The 20,493-nt window shown below is 39.4% G+C and overlaps 2 protein-coding genes across 9 annotated transcripts in view; one reads left to right on the top strand and one right to left on the bottom strand.

Annotated features, from left to right (window-relative positions):
* Positions 1 to 20,493, top strand: part of LOC105390866 (potassium voltage-gated channel protein Shaw) — an 82,503-nt gene that overhangs the window by 21,914 nt on the left and 40,096 nt on the right. The gene's annotated exons all lie outside the window — the stretch shown is intronic.
* Positions 732 to 3,188, bottom strand: LOC119691286. 2 transcript variants are annotated; one of them, XM_038108482.2, is made up of 2 exons: positions 1,246 to 3,187; positions 732 to 854 (listed from the first exon to the last, which is right to left on the bottom strand). In XM_038108482.2, the coding sequence occupies exons 1-2, from the start codon at positions 2,833 to 2,835 to the stop codon at positions 810 to 812; spliced, it is 1,635 nt and encodes a 544-aa protein (XP_037964410.2). In that variant the 5' UTR covers positions 2,836 to 3,187; the 3' UTR covers positions 732 to 809. The 2 variants fall into 2 exon arrangements, with proteins under 2 accessions (XP_037964410.2, XP_037964411.2); XM_038108483.2 differs by having other exon boundaries at positions 741 to 854; positions 1,279 to 3,188.

Below are 20,493 nucleotides of genomic sequence, written 5' to 3'. Positions count from 1 at the left end.
TCTTCATGTAATAGTCTTTATTTAGCAACTCTAGCATTTTCCTCTTCCCAAAATGTCCTCGCTCATGTATTTTCTTAATGATGTCATGCTCCATACTTCTGGGTATTACTAAACATTTATTTTCTCCTTTATACAGCATACCATTATCTAACATGTAGTCCTCGTATGGTTTTTCTTTCAGAATGTTCATGATTGCATTCAGTCCATCGTCTTGTTGCTGTGCTTGTCTTATCTGTTCGCTGACATTTGTCACACATGCTATGCGGCTCAATGCATCTGTGTGCCTCATCTTGCTGCCTGGTCGGTGCTCAATCTCATAATCATATTCATCCAATAGCAAGACCCATCTTGCCACTCTGGTTGTCAAATCCTTCTTCTTTAAGGTTAGTTCGAACGCCTGACAATCTGTAACAATCTTAAAGTGTGATCCATATAAGTAGTGCCTGAACTTCTTTACTCCTTCTACTATGGCTAGAGCCTCCAACTCATAGCTTGAGTATTTCTTCTCTGCGTCATTCGTCTTTTTGCTCATATAGTGAACTGGGTGAAGTCCATCGTCATATCTTTGCAGAAGAATTGCTGAGTATGCAATACAGGAAGCGTCTGTGTGCAGTTCTATTGGTAATGTTGGGATAAATATCTTTAGAACTGGTTGGCTACTCAGTTTTCCCTTCAGCACGTTGAATGCCACTCTCTGCTCTTCACCAAATTCAAATTCTTTCTCCTTCTATGACCAAGATACTCCACTTCACGGCATAACAGCTTTGCCTTCTTCCAGTTGATTTGGAGTCCATACTCCTCGGCTACAGCTAGTACTTCTTTAAGTCTTTCGATACCCTCTTTCTCATCAGCAGCTGGAATTAACAAGTCGTCAATGAATATCACAACTTTATTCTCGGCTATCAGTTTCATGAAGATGATTGACACAAATCGCATGAAATACTTTGGGCATATTGACAATCCAAAGGGAGCACGCAAGAATTCATACTGTCCTTGATGAGTTACAAAGGCTGTGTACTTCACGGATGATGGCTCGACCTTTAAATGAAAAAATCCGTCCTTTAAGTCAATCACACTGTATACTCTTGCCTGCTGCAGCTTGTCTATCAAGTCTTCTATGATCGGTAGAGGATACTCGTCTCTAACAATCTTCCTGTTAATCAGCCTGTAGTCAACACATAGTCTTAAACGTCCGTCTTTCCTTTTTACCAACACTACTGGACTGGAATAGTCTGAAAAACTCACCTGAATGATACCGTCTTGTAACCATTCTGTTACCTGTTGTTCCACTAGTTTCTGCTCGGCCAATGACAATCTCCTTGGTCGTTGAGACACTGGAATGTCATCCTTCAAAACAATTTTAAGTTGTAGTGGCACATCCTTGATTTGTTTAGGGTTATACTGGTCCACTATGTCCAACAACTCTTGTTCATACTCATGGCAGCCAATTGTATCTATAACAGGAGAAACACACATTATTTTACCCAACCATTGTTCTCCTTTCGAACAGAAAAACACACTTCCCTCATTCATCACCAAAGTCACATCTTTCAAAAACTCTTGCCCAATTATCACATCATACGGCATGCTTTCATTCGGCATAACATGAAAAGTAACACTATAATACTGTCCATCCATAGAAACATTGATTAAAACTTTTCCACGACTTTGAATGTTTACAAGTCCAAGTCCACACAACAATAACTTTTCGCAGGTTAATTCAGGGCTTCCTATCTTCTTGTATGCGTCTTCCGTCATGAGATTTACTTCTGCACCCGTGTCGATTAATACTTCGAACCATTCATCGTTTATTTTCAACTTTTTCGTCGGTTTGTTGTCGTTTGACTTCCATGCTTGTTTGTTTACGTCTTGAAATTGTAGTCTTTGGTCTTCATCTGTCAAATCTGTCAATGTCATGTCCGCTTCCTTCGTAAACATGGCGCGTTTCCGTATGTCCTGTGACGCCGCCAGATGTCGCTCGGGTCTCTCGCCTCCAGTGCTGCCAACTTGACCAACTTGCGCTGGAAATTGTGATTCCCGCCGCCGGAAGTTCGGTTGAGGTTGATGCCATGTTGAATGACCGCACGCCGACGAAATATGGCCGAACTCATTGCACTTGAAGCACTTCATGCCACGATTCTTATATGGACACTCTCGCGATGCATGGTTCATTTCTCCACAGTTGAAGCATCTTATAGCAAGACTTCTCTGGGATGGCTGGACTGCTGCAGGCTGCCTCCTTGTCCGCTCGCTCGTCGTCGTCTCTCTTGAAGATGCTGCCGCTGTTGCCGCCTTTTCCTTCATCTGCTCGTATAGTTTAAGTTTTTCTTTCAGGACGGGATACGTCGTAGAGCCGTACAAGATTGTTTTATTCACCTCCGCGTCCTTGATGCCTTCTATTATGTATTGTATTGATACATAATCAGGGAACTTTGCTCTCTTAACCATTTCTTTCATGACGAGCATGTACTGGTGATAGGTCTCACTGGGCTGCTTCTTACGAGCTGACATTAACTCATGCATTTCTTTGGTGTTAATGCTGTCGGGGAATTCCTTTTGGAGGGCCGTCTTCAGTTCCTCAAACGTCTTGAAAACTTTCTCTGTCTTCAGCCACAGTGCTGCGGTACCTGATAGTGATCTTCTGGCTATAATAAGTTTTTGTTGCGGCGTCCAACTGAATATTTCAGAGTTGTCTTCGATGTCCTCGGCCCATTTTGTTGACGAGTAGGTGTCGTCTTCGCCGTCGAATTTATTCAGACTCAACATCCCGTCGAGGTACGTAGCCATCGGATCCGTGGTGGTCGTCGTCGTGGTCGTCCTTTCTCTGCCGGTCATTTTGGTTTTGTCGTCGTAAAAACACAAAATGAAAAATTTTCGTCTTCGTCTTGTTGGTTAGGGCACGTGCTTCGTCGTTGCGTCGTCCGTCGTTTTTCTGTTTTTGACCAAATCCCGGACGAGCCCCCAAAATTTGTGGGATTGGTGGTCAAGAACAAACACTTTTGGATACAGTTTAAGTACCGAAGCTTTATTTTAAACTCTTTAAAATTTTATTAAATAGCAACGCGCCTAATCAGTCTTCCATCTTTTTTTTGTCTCCTTCATTCTGTCTCGCTCTTCCGGTCCTTTCACTCACTCACCTTACGTTCCTTTCTACTCAAGTCATAACGTTCCATTCTCACATCCCACATGTATTATTATTATATCATTACTTGGTCTCACAAAACTTATCATAAATCATCAACAATGGACAACATTTCAAAAAACTAAAGCTGCTATAGTTAAATCGAAAACCATTTCGACATTTAGCTCTAAAGGCCAAAAAAATATGTTTCTCTATTTTTTGGATGTATAATTTTCGAGAAAATCATAAAATAGTAAAAAAAAGTGCTGATGACGTCATGCATCAGGTGCGATGCATTTTGATGATCAAAGCCTTTAGATTTAAAAACAAAGTAACTGTCACTTTCATTTTTGATTGACGTTTTATCGTGACGTTGTTGTTTATTTGGGTCATTTTCATAAATTCTGTTCTGAGACTTTCTGACTATTTTTTTAATTTAGAATTTAAAATGGGTAGTAGGTATTAAGAGATGACCTCTATATAATATGTCGCAGAGCATGCCACCACCTACACAGCTGAAAAAATGTTTCTGAAAATTGCTTCTGCTAAATTTTTTTACATGATAAGTAGGTACGGTGGCCTGCGCCTAAAAGTATACAGGCGGAGTTTTTAAAATAGCGATCTTAAGCTCACATGCTGCTCAAGCACATCCATATAAACACCACTGCTACACACATCACACACAGTACGTCCTCGGATTTATAGCAGATGTAGCTGGTCCCTTCATCATCAGGAATCGCTATTTTAAAAACTTCGCCTGTATACTTTTAGGCGCAGGCCACCGTACTTTGTATCATCAGAAATATCAATGTCATTTGAAAATGACCCATTTGTTGGTTGGCATGTATAGTGCCACAAACTTATCTGTTCCGGTGAGAGCGAACTAAATTGGTCCATACCTCATTACTTACTAAATGAATTTCATATTGACATAGATTATATGGACCAATTTAGTTCGCTCTCACCGGAACAGATAAGTTTGTGGCACTATAAACAAAGTTTAAATGTCATTTGTCAGTGTCATTTATGTTTTTTTTCGAGACTAAGGCAAAAGACAAAAATAAAAATTGAGCCTAATATGTGACATCACTTCCGGTTTTAAAATAATTAACTTTAAAGTTAAAAATAACATGCAAAAATCAATGTATTTACAAAATAAAAAATACGGGTCCTCTAATTTTTTATAAATTTTCCAAATAGCTAATAAAAATATAGGGTAAAGAAAATGAAATGTTGTCCATTGTGTGGCAATTTGACTAAGTATTTTTTTTTCTTAAATTTCAATATGTCAAAACGAATACAGAAAATCTGTAAAATACCTATAGAATACTTTGTTAAAAAAAATGAAGATCTGCGTAAATCACATTTTCGTATTAATAATTTAGGTTTTTACGGTAGGTATGGAAAAAAATGTCAAATGTGTCAAATTGGTCCCGGTACTAATTTATGTAGGTAGTGAACTATAATCAACTGTTTCTATTTAGAACGATTAACAGATTTAGTCGAGCTTTTCTTGGAAACTTTCTATAAAATTATACTAGAAGTGACAGCGGAAAGGATTTTATGTCAACTTGTGCCAGTATCAAGTAAAGGCTGTGTAAAGGTCATGACGTCACACGCAGCTCAGGGGGGTACACTCTATACTGCCAAAAACAAACATAGGAGAGCTGTCGTGTAATCGGCACGTTGAATACAACGAGATAGAGTCGCGGCTCGCGCAGCAGCGCTGAGAAACTAAGGCCTGGGTCTCCTATTTTATGCTATATGCGGCGTCCGACTTTGACGTAAACGTTTCGATCAACGTCCTACGGCCTACCTACGGCGTCTACGCGCCAACGTCGGCGTGTGAGGGAGACCGCATCAGTACATTTCTATAGTGAGCGTCGTGACGCGGCCTACGGCGTGACGCTGGACGCGACCTACGGCGTAAATAGGAGACCCGGCCTTAGTTTTTCGTTATATAGAGTGACCCCCAGTAGCGAGCACTGACTTGATTTGATGGATTGAAACATGAGCACTCGGCTCTAGGCATCACGCGATGTTAGACCTTAAGGTACTAGGTACAAAGTCCGATCGCGAGCAGCGTCATTTAAAACCTCCATAGGGAGTAATCTAGACTTGAACTAGAACAAACAAGAGCAGAGATTTGAGATTTCGTTAAAAGGAGTGTTATAAGTTTAACGTGTCTATGTAGGTATCCATTTGTGTTGTATCTGGTAACATAGGTCCCAAACAGCTAAACAATCGTTTTGTTTTTTGGTTTTAGGTAATGTTACCCCGAGTGTGTTAGCCATGTTTCATAAAAATCCGTTCAGCAGTTCAAAAATTATGCGACTTTTAGTATTTTGTGTCGGTGGTTTCTAACGATAGTAAGGTTATTATTATTATGTACTTATACAGTGTGGGATATTTCACACAAAAACTGAATAACTATATTGCAAAATGGCTGTTTAATATCTAAGAAGTCATCATCTTTTACTATTAAAAAGAGCCATTTCAGAGAGTTTCAGCATAGTTTTTATACTTACAGGTATCCTTCATACAGACTTAACTGTAAGATAGGGAATAAAATTATTATAAAATCTAAAATGCAATGGAAAAAATCTAAATGTAACTCAACAAAGTTATTGATTGAGCTTGTTCGACTGAAGGCCCACTTAAGCATTCTTGAGCAGAAAAAAAAACTCTCGAATGGTACTTAAGGGCTATTTCAGTTTGAAAACATCTTGAAGCGATGTTACAGAGGTGGGTAAAAAGTTTGAAATAATTCGTAAATTGCTTCATTATACAATTTTGAGGTACATTTTCGTAACAAAATTGTATGTGCAGTGGATGATTGGTATCATAATTTATAATGAAACTGTTATACAGTTTGTGTACAGTTACAGTACAGTTGTTGTACTTAGTTTATTTTTTCATTCGGCTTTGTCTGATGCTTCTATGGAACTAGCTACCGCCGCCCGAGTTTGTTATCGACGTAGACAAACGTCACTATTTTGTAAAATAAAAATTGCTGTCCAGAACGTCAAAGAAACTACTCAGGCACGCGGTACTCAGTAACAGTAAGGGTGCGTTGCACCATTTAACTTTAACTATTACAAACGTCACATCGTCTGTCAAAGCATCGGTTAAGCGAAAAATTGGTTGCACCATTCAACTATGGTTAAAATGACGTCATAACTTTAACGATAACCATAACCACCCCATGTTGGCCGGTTACTGTTAAAGTTAAAGTCAGGTAGCTGTCAAACCCGTTGTATAACCTCAAAGTAACAGTATTGCGTACAAATATTAATATTCAATAATTCTTATCATGTCGCTTCTACGTGAAATAGTGCTTGAAACAAGTTCCTCAGAAATTGAGATTGAGGTGGAGTAAGTACGGAACTTACGAAATATGAAGAGAAAGGTGTACTTTCAGAGAACTGATAGATTCGCAGGTTCCAGGTCTCAAAAATGTGGCTCGTATGTTGGCTTTAAAACTAGAACCTTTCTTACTGCCTCCAACGACGAAGTAAGTGTACCTATTATTATGTTGTAGGTGTAATGATCATCTTCACCACCAAATAAGCGTCCACTTCTAGCCATGGGCTTTTCCAAGGAGCGAAACAACACTGTGCCCTCGGCCTTCCTTATCCAGCCACTACCGGCTACCTGCCGGTTGCTGGTCCAGCGCAGCAATCTAATATCAAAGTAACCTACGTAACTCTTTAATTGAATAACCTTGTTTTCAGAAATTTTGCAATCACTCAAATACAGAAATATATCAATGAAAATAAGGACAGAACTAAGAAGAGTGCAGCCCATTATTGTGGCTACGGCATAGATGCATAATATATTATGTAAACAAAATAGAGACCCTGTGCTGTACCACCAGCTAGGTTTTTTATGATGATTCATCATCTGATGAAGAGGAACCTGTCTATGCAGTTAACAGGAATGATGAGCATAATCGAAGGATGGCCGTTGTAATATTGTTATCCCAGAATTCCCAGATAAATGAATGTCCTGTACTGCATTTCATGTTTGGTTTGAGGGGTCTGGTTGATTTTTTCATTTTCTTGTTGTTGTCACTGAAAAATAAAGTAAGTAGGTAAATTGTATGGATAGTTGACAGAATTAAGCTTATCCTTATAAGTTGGTACCCATTTTCACAAAACTTAGTGAGTTTAGAAACGAAAACGCGAGAACAAAAACCTAGGTTAGTAACTAAACTGATGCCAAATTACTGATAAAAACATAAAAATATTTCCATTTTAGGTACGTAATTTCCTAAAATAATTCGCACACAAGCTTACCTTATAGATTTTCCAATTGCATATTGCAAATACAAACATAATAATTTAATAAAAGATGTTTGTTTTGTAATGTAAAGACTTAACAAAAATACTTTCAAAGAATAGCGGCAAACTTTTCGGCGGAAAATTGAACATGGCGCCGGCGCGCCTCCAGTCCAGCGCGCATGCGCCATAGAGATGTACCTAGTGCAATGTTCCTTGCTTCCGACCTATGCTTGAATGAAAAAATAATCGATGCTGGATCGATTCCTGGGTAGATACTATTATTATAATCATATTCGTTTATGGTAAATACATTAGGTACTCATCGGAAATTAGTACTGATAAGGTATTTGGCTTTTGTAAGTATTCGATACTTTTCCTCATCCCTTACACATCTACTTTTATTACGTATCATCAACTTTTAAACATTTAAGTAAGAACATAAAATATCGTGGAAAAATTTTAGACCTTACTTAGATAAAAACTATAGTAAAAAATGTTTAAATCATTCGAGTTCAATAATCGATTATATTCGATTACTGTCACTATTTCATCAATTTACCCCATCTCTACTCTATTTTTTTTTAATCGCTTGGAAAAGTCCATAGAACATCATAGAAGCATTATGAATATTTTTTCTAGCCAATGTTACCAGTTGCAATAATGAATTATGAAAATGTTACATAAATAATAGAAATTATCACGAAAACCAATATAAATGGAGAGTATTTAATTCTTTTCATTATTTTCAACTACTATTTCTCTCTCTCTCTCTCTCTCTCAGCCTTCCGTAGTCCACTGTTGGACATAGGCCTCTCCTAACGATCGCCACCCCAAACGGTCACCCGCCATCTGCATCCAGCGGCTTCCCGCTACCTTCCGCAGATCATCAGACCAACGGGTTGGGGGGCGACCGACACGCCGTTTGCCGACACGGGGTCTCCACTCCAGAACCTTTCTACTCCAGCGGTCGTCGGCTCTGCGGGCTACGTGGCCAGCCCATTGCCATTTCAGCGTGCTAATCCTTTTGGCTATGTCGGTAACTTTAGTTCTCCTGCGGATTTCTTCATTACGAATCCTATCTCGCAGGGACACGCCTAACATAGCCCTTTCCATAGCACGCTGAGCAACTCTGAGCTTGTGGATAAGCTCTTTGGTGAAGCACCACGTCTCGGCTCCGTAAGTCATCACTGGCAACACGCACTGATTGAAAACTTTTGTTTTCAGACACTGAGGTATGTTTTCAGTGAAGATGTGTCGTAATTTCCCGAACGCTGCCCATCCGAGTTGGATTCTACGAGCTACCTCTTTATCGAAGTTGGATTTACCTAATCGGATCACTTGTCCTAGGTAGGGATACTGATCAACAACTTCGATGGTGACACCTCCTACAGTTACGGGCGATGATGAAACATGTTCGTTCGACATGACCTTTGTCTTGTCCATGTTCATTTTCAGCCCAACTTGTTTAGAGGCATCATTGAGGTCTGTGAGCATTTCGCCCAACTCCTCTCCTCTCGAATCTCTCAATTTCTCCCAGAATTTCGGGCACTGATGAAACGGTGTTGCCAGTGTCGGTCTTCAGTTGGGTCAACAGAGTCTGCCGAACAGATCGATCTCTAGCAAAGACTTTGGAGCCCTTGTTTTGCTCTATTGCGTCTTGAATGCGCTTGCAATTGTAGCGTCTCATATCGCAACGTCTTGCTTTGGCGATCTGTCTGTTTAGACGTCTGTATTCGACCATATCAACTGAAGACTGCAACCTCATTTCTCTCCGTTCTCTTATGAGACTCAGAGTCCCATCTGAGAGTTTTTGAGGTCCTCGGTTGGTTCGGGACGAAAAATATTTCGATCCTACCTCTCGGACAGTTTCCACAAACCTATTGTTTAAATCGTCAACTGTAACGCAATTCTCTAAACATATCAGGCGGTCGCAAAGCTCAGACTGAAAGCTTTCGGGATCCTGGATTTGAGCAGGAGTAGGACGGAGCGTGGACTTCATTAGACGGGAGCGTTCTATTTTGCAGTTTATATTCAAAGTGCCTCTTACGAGTCGGTGATCGCTGCCGGTCTTAACCCTACTGATCACTGAGATATCATTGAATATGTGCTTCTTATCCGTCAATATGAAGTCGATCTCGTTTTTAGTCTTCCCATCGGGGCTAATCCACGTCCACTTCCTTTGTGGCTTCTTCTTGTAGAAGGAGTTCATCATATAGAGGCCCTCCTTCTCCAAGAAGTCAGCCAGCATTTGCCCACGATGGTTCCTGACTCCAAATCCATGTGACCCCACTTTCGTCTCGCCGCCTTCTTGTTTTCCGAGTTTCGCGTTAAAGTCTCCCATCACCACCGTGAAATGAGTAGTGAACTTACGCAGGGCAGACGATACGTCTTCATACGCAAGTTCGACCTCATCATCGGTGTGCTTAGATGTGGGTGCGTAAACCTGTATGACCTTCATTGAGTATCGTTTAGATATTCTCAGGATGAGGTACGCAACCCGTGTCGACACACTTCCGATTTCAACGATGTTGTTGACGAGGGACTTGTTGACGATGAACCCGACACCCCCTTGGGACAGTTGGTCGCCCTCCCGGTGGTACAGCAAGTTTCCGGACTGGAGAATTTCCGTATCCTCTCCCTCTCGTCGGACTTCGGATAACCCTATAATGTCCCATTTTAACTTGCTGATTTCCTCTTCCAGCTCCTCTATCTTCACGTCTTCCCTCAGTGTCCGTGCGTTATATGTTGCCAGGTGCAAGGGTCGGTTGGGCTGGTAGCCGACTCTCTGCCGGAGATTCTTCGCACCCCCTGCCCCGCCGTTACCGTGACCGCTACCGGAGTCCGGGATAGCGGGGCTGCCGGGGACTGGGGGCCGGGGCTTTGTTTTTTCCATCATTAGGAGGTGTATTTGCCATAATCACCGCGCTTGGCAGGCGTGTTGGTGATTCTCCTTTTTTACGGCGGGAGATCGCCGCCTCTGCTAGGAGAGGAGGTCGGGTCGATTTACCGCCGCCCGACATTCGGCGTTGTCACTCGTTAGCACCACCCAGGGGGCACGTGTAGGGTAACTAGGGTTTGTACCTACGGACGTGAGCGACAAGCCCCCCTACTACTATTTAGAATAATTAAATTTATTTGGAGTACTTTAAGGTTAAAAAAGTATATCGATATTTTCGATTGTAATTTCCTTATGTTCATGGCCACACTCATGGAGCCACTGACAGGACTAACTCGGAATATGGAACAGGCTACCTCGGTATATGGAAGAAACCATAATCCTACCTCGGTATTAGGGCAAATCGACATGTGTAATAAATTATATTTTTTTAAGTATCATTAATGTGTTATCAATGAATCTGTGTTAAGAAATATAAAATTAAACGTATATTCTTACAGAAGACAATATTTCACATCAATATTGATGGTTACAAATGCTTATTTTTCTTACTTACTTTCAAATGTTGTGATTTACCTCGGAATAAGGACGCGATACCTTATACATAAATAATGAAAAGCCTTTCATAACTAAAAATTGTAATTCTATCTGGCTTTTAAACAAATATCTTCTTCGGCCGGGGCTTGAACTCGGAACCCTAGGCACAGCAGGCAGATCTGATATTCTTATAGTTGCTCAACCAATTTTAATAAAACATGGGTAACATCACTATTTTCTAACAATTCAAATTTCAAAAAACAACAGCAGCATTTTTTTTCCTTTCAAAAGTTTTTCCTTAGTTAACAAACAAACTTATAACACCCACTTTAATTCGTCGATTCGGTAATATTCGATCCACCGTCAGAATTTCAGTTTATTGCCGTGAGTTTTAAATAAACTTCCTTCATTTATTTACTCTGCCGCCTGCTTGTAACAGAAACACCGGTAGCTATTGGATTCCCCATCTATAAACTTTGAAGGACCTATTCTGGTTCACAATAAGGGTTTCTAAAAGCTGAAACTTAAATAAAGCTTAAAGCCAATAGTAATGGTTTTACTTCGTAACAAAGACACCCACTTTTTCAGTACATTTTTGTTCTGTGTAATTTAAAGCAGATGACCGAAGAAAACCTAATTTTTTTGGTTTTGTAAATTGCAAAACCCGTAATAGAAGCTCTGACAAGATAGCAATAAGAAGCGGTATCTTGGAATTGTAATGAGTAAAATGCACTTAGGAAACCTTAATATCTCCAGAGTATAATCCAGATATGCAGTTTTCGTTTCCTTCGTTTTCCTTCATCGTAATAAGATCCATATGATGTTATAATTTTCTTTAAAGAAAAAAAATGGTACAAGCCAGCATTTCAACTAAACGGCCTCTCAAAGGAGAGCACCGGTTTGGGAACCACGGCTCTTATAAGTGACTAAGAACATATTTTATATCTCAGTAGATTCACGATCGAATCGCGGACCAGAATAGTGACTCATGAATCATATTCTCAGAATACAGTTTAAGCAAATGTTGCCGGATTTCATTAATAGTCGATGTATTCTGTGGATCAAACGTTCAGGAATCCACGGCTACTTGATGGCATTATAATAAGTTTGATGTTGCAATACAATGTTTAAAATTTGAATTTGAATTACTACATCTGGAACAGTTGATGGTAGCAGTTTTTGTAGCGTGGCAGAGTTTTTTTCTATATATGCCTAGGTTTTATTAAGTGCCAGGGGGTTCACTCTTTAAATCGACGAAGGAAAGAACGATAATTGTCTCGAAATCGCACAATGAGCCGTTTGTAAAAAAAAAGAAGTTTACAATTTTGGAGATAAAGATGGCGTTGTTTGAGTTGCACCAAACTGTCAAACCCTCAGAACACAGATTTTGTGTCAGCTCACATCTTATTGCAACGCACAAAATTCTACATAATATCTGCCCCCATGCGTTAATTCCCTAACGCAACGACGCTTGGAAAATAAACATGAAATAAACATTCTGGACTTGTAAACGAGACTAAATTGAGATACTATTTAAAGTAGTAAGTTCTTATTCTGAGTTTAATACTTCAATCTCTTTGATCTCTATGTGCAATATTTGACGTATTTAACAGTTCTGTACACTATGTTAGTCACGACATCTATCTGCTTACCCAAAAGCTCATATGACAGCTGTCAAGGAAAACGGCTCATTAGAAAGAGCCGTGGTTAGCGCACTGCGAAACTTCAGGAAAACAAAACTACAGCGCAACCTACGACTCTTTCTCGTTGTAAGCTTACCGGTTGCGTTACAATTATCATTCGTTCGTTCTTCAATTTAGAAAGCGACCTCCCTATTGCGATGCCGCTCGATAATCGTCACAATTACAAATTCATAAATATCAAAAAACTACATTTTTTCTGATAATTATCTGAAGACAACCAGCCAGACCAGCAAAAAAAAACTTGACCTAACGTCTTTGTTAAAGCTACGAAAATGTAGACTTATATTATTGTGAGGTAATTTACTTCAGGAACGTCTTTCAGGGCTCACGTAAGAAGTAATAAATTGATGATTGATGACCTGAGTGGCCGACTTTCACGTTAAGGGGAATAACTACAATGTACTCGTACAAGTAACAATCATGATCTCATACAAGCATTCTGACGAGGAAGCATCAGAGTTATTCCACAGATAACTTTTATCCGACCATTGAAAAATCAGTCACTGAATAAAACTTATTAAAATCGACCTTCTTTTAAAGTCAATTTTTGAAAACTCGGCATTAGACTCCTTTTATACCTACTCCCCTATTATTAAAACTAATGGTTAAAAAGAAAAATCTCGCCCATGACCTGCCCTTAACACGTAGCTTACCGAATGTGAGCAGTCGAGCTTTACTTTACTTACAAGCTGACGAAACACCACGCCATATTGTAGGAGTAATTATGGAAGTCTTAATAAGCAATGAATTACTTAAAATTAATTTATTATTATTTTCTTTTTTTGAGGGTGAGTTGAGTTTATGTTTAATATTTTGGCTATGAAATCGACGGATGGATCGATATTTAAATGCATTTAAATTGTTGGTTTCGAAATTCATTTCATGCATTAAAACCTGAGTATAAACTTTACTTGAATACCTTTTAAATCAAAGCAAAGATGGACGGAAAGCTACTTTAATTTTTATTATTGTTACGATGACATCCTATTATATTATATTATTATTATACTCCTATTACCTATATTCTCTGTGGGGGTGTAAGTAACTGCACCTGGCTCTCCTGGATCTCAAAAATTTACTTTAAAAGAAGGTCGATTTTAATAAGTTTTATTCATTGACTTAGGGCTGATTTTTCAATGGTCGGATAAAAGTGCATATCCCCAATGTCTAAACTGCCTTCCTAAGCTTGGACCATTTCCCACCACGCTGGTCCACTGCGGGTTGGTGGGTTCACATATCTAGATGTGCTAAATCTAGATGATGATGATGTCCTCTTCGTCTTCTAGCACATCTAGATATGTGAACCCACCAACCCGCAGTGGACCAGCGTGGTGGGAAATGGTCCAAGCTTAGGAAGGCAGTTTAGACCTTGGGGATATGCACAAAGGTTCCATTCGAGAGAGCCAGGTGCAGGTACTTACACCCCCACAGAGAATAGAATAGAATAGAATAGTCCTCTTCGTCGTATCAGACAACAGCAACTCTTGCTACACTCTGTTATGTGCTCTTATGTGGCTGGCAAGTCCGAACTTCGTCTTAAACACCCTGTCACACTGAGCACAGTAGATCTAGATATGCAGGTTTCCTCACGATGTTTTCCTTCACCGTAAGAGCGATGGTATATACATTGTACTTAAGTTAAAAGAACTCATTGGTACATGTCAGCGCCGGGATTCGAACCCGCATCTCTGGCGTGAGAAGCGGGCGCTTACCCGACTGAGCTACCACCGCTCCCTACGATGACATGAATCAAAATTGCGTAGCTTCGTTCAGAGCTTTAGTGCCAATTTCTTCATAGTCGGTTATCTACAGGCCGACCGACAGGGATTGATTTATTAATTATACGTCATCTCCATATAAAATTCATGAGAGATGTGTCAAAAGTCAACCACAACTCCCTGGTTATGCTCTAACAGACTATGGAGAAATTGGCCCTTAGAAATCTAAAAAAGTCCAGTCAAGCGTGCCTGCAAACTGCCTACTGATTGCACGACAGCTTTGTTCGCTTTCTGAAGTGACCCCTCTGGGGAGGACCAGGGGGGTTATTCTATACTGGCGAAAAACAAATAAATAAAAAAATAAATCCTCCCATCGGCGTGTTTAACACAAAGACATACTGTTACAAAAAACAAAAAACTTTAAACACTTGTTAAACAGTGTAATCTTTAAATTTCAAAATCTGTCAACTAAATTTGACAGATTTCGTAGGCGTTTGACAGCGCTAAACGTCTGTTAAATACTGTCTAAGTTTTTGTGGTAAGGCCCTTACAGTCGTGGCTCACCCAGCAGCGATCCGAAACTTAGTTTTTCGTCATATAGAGTGACCCCCAGTCGAGTGAAATCGTATAAGTGAATGTTGCCAGAGAGATGGTAACCATAGCAACCGGGAGGAAACAAACCGAGACAAACTTTGCCCAAGGTAAAGGAAATTAACTTAAACGCTCGATACAATGTGGTTCTGAAGCACTTTCGGAGTGAGCTTTCGCTTAGGTTGAGAACACACTTGGAGGAAGTTACATTACTTTTATAGACATAACATAACCTATAGGATATTTAATTTTGTTAAGTTGCTTGACTGAAAGGTGTTTGTGATAAGGAATATTTAATTTAAGCTTTAAAGAAGATATACAAGATGTTGCAAAAGTGGCATCGTAACCCGAAAGAGGGTTACTCAAAGGGTCATTCTCAACAGCGAAAGTTCTACGACTTTTTGAAATACGTTTAATCTGTCTGTAGCGTAGCGGCTGAACAATGATTTCAAAAGGAAGGATACGCCCTTCAGAACATTTTACTCAAACCTTCTTCATACAATCAAAATAACTGCAATCTGTCATAATTTGTTGGAACTATGTCAGAGCCGAGCTACTATCCTGACGACGCAACCTTGTACGTGCGTTCATATTTTACCGTCACCGGACAGTAGGTACATAATAATATGAGTGAGTTGCATGCGGACGTCCGTGCAAGGTTACATCGTGCGGCCATTGTAGACTTTGGTAGTAAAATAATTATCGCTTTAAAATGTGTTTATTTATTAATTAAGGATGATAAGATATTCCATATTCCTTTTTGACCTTCGTATCATAGTTTTTGTAGCCTTTCACAACAAAAATAGGCATATTTATCACATGAAACAAAGACTTTCTCTCCGTCACAGACAACTGTCGACTGAGGACCGTTGGCCCTAAAATTACTATTTTAGGGCCAACGCGCGAGTGCCATTTTCTTGAGTGGTTTGGCCTGTCCTTACGCAGTAATATATATGTCAATGTGGCTGAACCAATTTTCGATTTGTTTTTATTTTGGGTCATAGGCATTTTTACCTTGAGTGTTCTTAGCCATATTTTTATGAAAGTTATTGTCGAAATCGGCAGAAGTTCAATGTTAAACTTTTAGTATTGAATGTTGAGGTTTTTCAACCTAGGTTAGGTGAGGTTATTTTTAAATTACGTTATGGTGTAGCACTGTGCAGAGTGTGCTACAGCCTTAGCCGTCGTGTCATGCCACAATGCTACGCTAGCTTTATGGGATAGAAATAGATAAGTAGATGAGGTAGATAGATCTTCTATTATGGAACCTGCACCTGGCTCTCTCGATCTGAACCTCACTGAAGCTATTATCTAAGGAACACCCGACTTTATCGATGTTGCAATAATGGAGCCAATTTAGATTAGCCGTCGCATCTTAGAAATTTTGTAACGTAGCACATATTTTAATAGATTGACTATTATATCGCTTTTGATCAAAGGCTCTGGTTAAATTGTAGTGAGGATAGGGGTTGAACATTGCCGGTTATGTAAGAGTTTAGGTTTTATTTATTTAGATGGTAGGTAGTCTTTGGTTTGCTAGTCTTTCTTATGTAGGTAATCTAGGGTGAGAGAGAGAGAGAGAGAGATATTCATAAAAACTTCTTAGAGTCAATAATTCTCTAAGGTCTTAAAAAACTTAAGAAAACTTCTGAAAGAAAAACATTATAGGTACTTACCTCTTATTGTGCAATTTCAGATCCAAATTGCTGAAATTATGTGTCTCAGTAAAAAAGAATAAAAATATATCGGTCCGTTTATTTCAAGTCGTCGAATTGTTACAGCTCACAATAATGTCTGGAATGGGCCGTTCCGAGGATTAAGACGTGATTTGTACACATTTGAATGTCACTGAGGTCTTCACTGATCATGGAACAAGGTAGAAATAATACTCGGTTATTAGAAAAATGTAATAAAACTGTATACTATTCATAAGCATTTAGGGTATATTTTGACAGTACATACTTTTGAGCATATCACGTCTGAATTTCATCGACTTTCAAGTAGATTAATTCTCATTGCAAATGAACTCTACGTACGGAGGTCCAATCTATAAGTATTATAATTAGATATATTTTATGCAAGCTGAAGTATCAGTAATCCGTTCACGTTTACAGAAAAAACAAAGATTGTTGTCGTTGACGAATTGACGATTGGACGCCACAAACAGGCGAAGATGTATTGGAAATATCAGAAAGATATGATCGGATTTTAGCCCAGAATACCGGACACAAATCGGTGATCAGTTAAAACGTGTCGGTGGTAAATTATTCAACGGCTCCTGATGTAGAAGAGCGGAGATTTGGAGCGTTCGAACAATTCCTGGTGTTGTGTTTAGAGATAAAGTGGAGATAAAACGGCCTACATTTCTCGAGTGACAGCGCTGTTTGGAAAGTCTTGATTTTGACTTTGATGAACAATAAACGAATAAAGATAGAGTGTAGGTAAATAAGAAAGGATACTTTTCAAGTTTCCAGTATCCAAAATACCACCATCTTGTTCATATATCGTTGGTTTCAATGTACTGTATTTTCTTTAATACAGGAATTATCATCATTTTTTTGTTGATAAAATAAAGGCCTTTGAAAATAAAATCAAAACAGTGAAATGACTGTTACTCGTTTCATGGCGGCTTGACTTGGCTTTGACTTTCCGGTACGTTTGAAGGATTTCAAGTAATTTCATAATGCCAGTAATGATTAATCGTTTCATTCTAGCGTTAATATTGTATAACAATGGGGTCAGAGGTTATTTTGGGAACAAACTGTGCCAATTATAATTTTGTTCTATGTACATAATATTGTGAAATACAAATAGGCGCAGCAACTTACTGTTTACCTACTGGCTGACAAAGTACTAGAAAATTGATAAAAAGTACATGAAGAGTAAGTGAATGAAAAATACTATATGCCCATTATTATTTTTATATCCGGTTTTCATTATAATTTCCGTAAAATTACATGTTCTGTATTCAGCTCTATTCATTGGTCCTGCCCAAAGGGTGACGGTCGCGAAACGGTATACGGTATTCCCTGAGGGTCACATGGGACCAATATGTCCGAATATGAGGGTCGTACGGGTCCGAATTCTACTCAGAATTCAATGCTTTACTATACAGGGTGTTACAAAAAGGGTATACTAAGCCGAAACCTACATGTGCAGCATGGTATATCTAAGCCTGAAACTGAAATCAGAATTTGAAAATTCGCGAAAAAAAAAATCATTTTCCATAGAAACTTTGTTGGTCACGTGACTTTTTACTATGGATTTTTTTTCGCGAATTTCCAAATTCTGATTTCAGTTTCAGGCTTAGATATACCATACCAGCTGCACATGTAGGTTTCGGCTTAGTATACCAATTTTGCAACACCCTGTAGAACATATATGTATCCATTGTATAGTATAATTTCTATGAAGAATAAGAATTCATTATTTACGACATACATTATTAAATTGAAACTATATCCTAGCTGCAAATAAAAATTTGAAGCGTCGAATCTGAAATCAAGTCAGCGAAAGCTTTCACGAGAACGAACATAACCCTATATTGTTTCCAAGGTTTTCAATTGAATTCAATGCATTTGTAGTCTTGTAGAGTGGAGTTGGCTAAGACACGACTTAGTGAATAATGAATGCCTATCTTCAGTGCTATTGTGATGTCTTCTTGCATTGTCAACGGCTGCACTGGACATGGCTTTTCCGACTAGCGTCACAACCTTAGATTAACAATATACAGACTAGATGGAGTGTCAGTGTAAAAGAAACGTCTCGACAAATAATACCCAGTTGCTATCACTGAACTCTTATTTTGAATTAGTTTGGTTAGTAGATGTGACCTTATTAATGGTATACAATGGTTATCATTAGGTTGAGCTTAATACGGTTTAACAGTAAACAAAATACCGCAATATTTTTGCTTTGATTTTGCATGTGACATACAAAACATCCGTAAGAAGCGTCCGTAGTCGAGCGGGCCTCAGTGATCGTAACTGATCGCTGAGGTTAAGCAACAACTGACACAGGTCAGCCATTGGTAGGTACAGCATGAGTTACCGATTTCAAATGGTTCTTTTCTGGACGCTTCCGTGCTTCGGACGGGACGTTAAGCCGTGGGTCCCGGTTGCTGCTTCGGCAGCAGTCGATAAGCCTAGTTAGAGGCCGCCCGAAGGGGTTGCCCACTTACTCGACAACTTCAGTGCATTGTACTCATTCAAAAACGGCGATACGGCTCGCGACCTATCACGTGAGTATAAATTTACAGCGAAAGTATTTCTTACCCATGTTCTCGAATTCATCGATAACACTTATCGATAATTGTTACATCCATTGGCAAGAAAAATGAAGACACTGTGTTCATTATTAAATGTCACTTCACGTAACCCTTATTGCTGGGAATTAAAACTCATAATGATATGTCCCATGAGACATAATCATGGTAAACGGTAAAATTTCCCCCCGCAAAAATTGGCAGACTTTTTTGTATCAAGAAAGATCGCTATGACGCTTCCCGAGGGTACACCCGAGTCCGCGTTGTTCTATGCCAAAACAGGACCAAATTACATAATAAATAATATGACACGGTAATTATTGACTTTTGCAAGGAAAATAATACACAATGTTATCATCACTCACACTCCAGCTCCATTACAAAAGGAGCCGGACAATTCAGTAGAATCAAGATTTGCTGGATTCCATCCAGTTTTATGTTTTTCCAATTAATATTACATTGATCACGTCGACTATTTCGTTCATTCGATATTTCAAAAATGATAAAAATACGTCAGGATACCGACAGTTATATCGTAACGAAAACGAGCGAACTTTTTGCTGTGAATAGGGTAGCAGTATTTTTGTACATTATAGTTACATGCGGCATGTGTATGCAAAACGCCCCACAGTTCTAACAAAGAATCTGCAATGTCACTTCGCAACCTTCGCAATGTTCACTGTCTCTTGTTTTCTGTCCCAAAGTAACCCTTAACTATAACAAGCTCGTCTCAGAAATAATGACCCCGCAACGAGGTCAGGGTCTACGCTGTCACTTGCAGACTTCTTAGCGTACATTTCCAGGCCTACAAAAGCCTACTGAATCGGGCTGTAGAATTCGGGGCATTTTGGTGAAAAGGCTGTAAGTCCCTTTTGACGTGTCCCGGTTGCCGGGTGGCGCCGTCCGTGAATGGCCATGTGTAGGTGAGCTTCCACGGCGCCGTACGGTAACCTGAACGAGTGAAAAGTTAAGGTTAGCGCGATTAGGAGAGACAGAATAAATTGACAATCGAATGGTGTAGTGGTTAGTCACTGCTATGCCAAAAGTTCGATTCCCGGCCGGGACAGATTATAATATATGTTTAGAGACAGATAATATTTGTGCTCGGGTCTTGGGTCTTAATTATGTATACTTATATCAGATTTCCAATACCCATATTATACAGGCTCTAGGCCCAGTTCGAGGTCAGACGGCCGTGTCCAAGAAGTCCCCACAACTGAAAATGGGCGAAAAAACCCTTACTTTTTACATTTATTTACGAAAAGGGGTTACTAATTTTTAGAAGGTTTGGTTCCAATGTCTCCATTCTCGGTTAGAGCATAACCAGGGAGTAGTGGTTAACTTTTGACACATCTGTCATGAATTTTATATGGAGAATAA

Source organism: Plutella xylostella, chromosome 3 (assembly GCF_932276165.1).
Source record: "Plutella xylostella chromosome 3, ilPluXylo3.1, whole genome shotgun sequence".
Lineage (NCBI taxonomy): Eukaryota > Metazoa > Arthropoda > Insecta > Lepidoptera > Plutellidae > Plutella > Plutella xylostella.
The sequence above is the reverse complement of the archived record's forward strand: the minus strand, read 5'-3'. Positions and strand labels throughout refer to the sequence as shown.

Excerpts from the sequence above, each read along its gene's own strand:
- LOC119691286 (XM_038108482.2), bottom strand. The coding sequence starts at position 2,835 with ATGACCGGCAGAGAAAGGACGACCACGACGACGACCACCACGGATCCG. Across the intron at positions 855-1,245 it reads TACAAGACGGTATCATTCAG|CTGCTGATGAGAAAGAGGGT; the intron begins GTGAGTTTTTCA and ends TGTTAATTCCAG.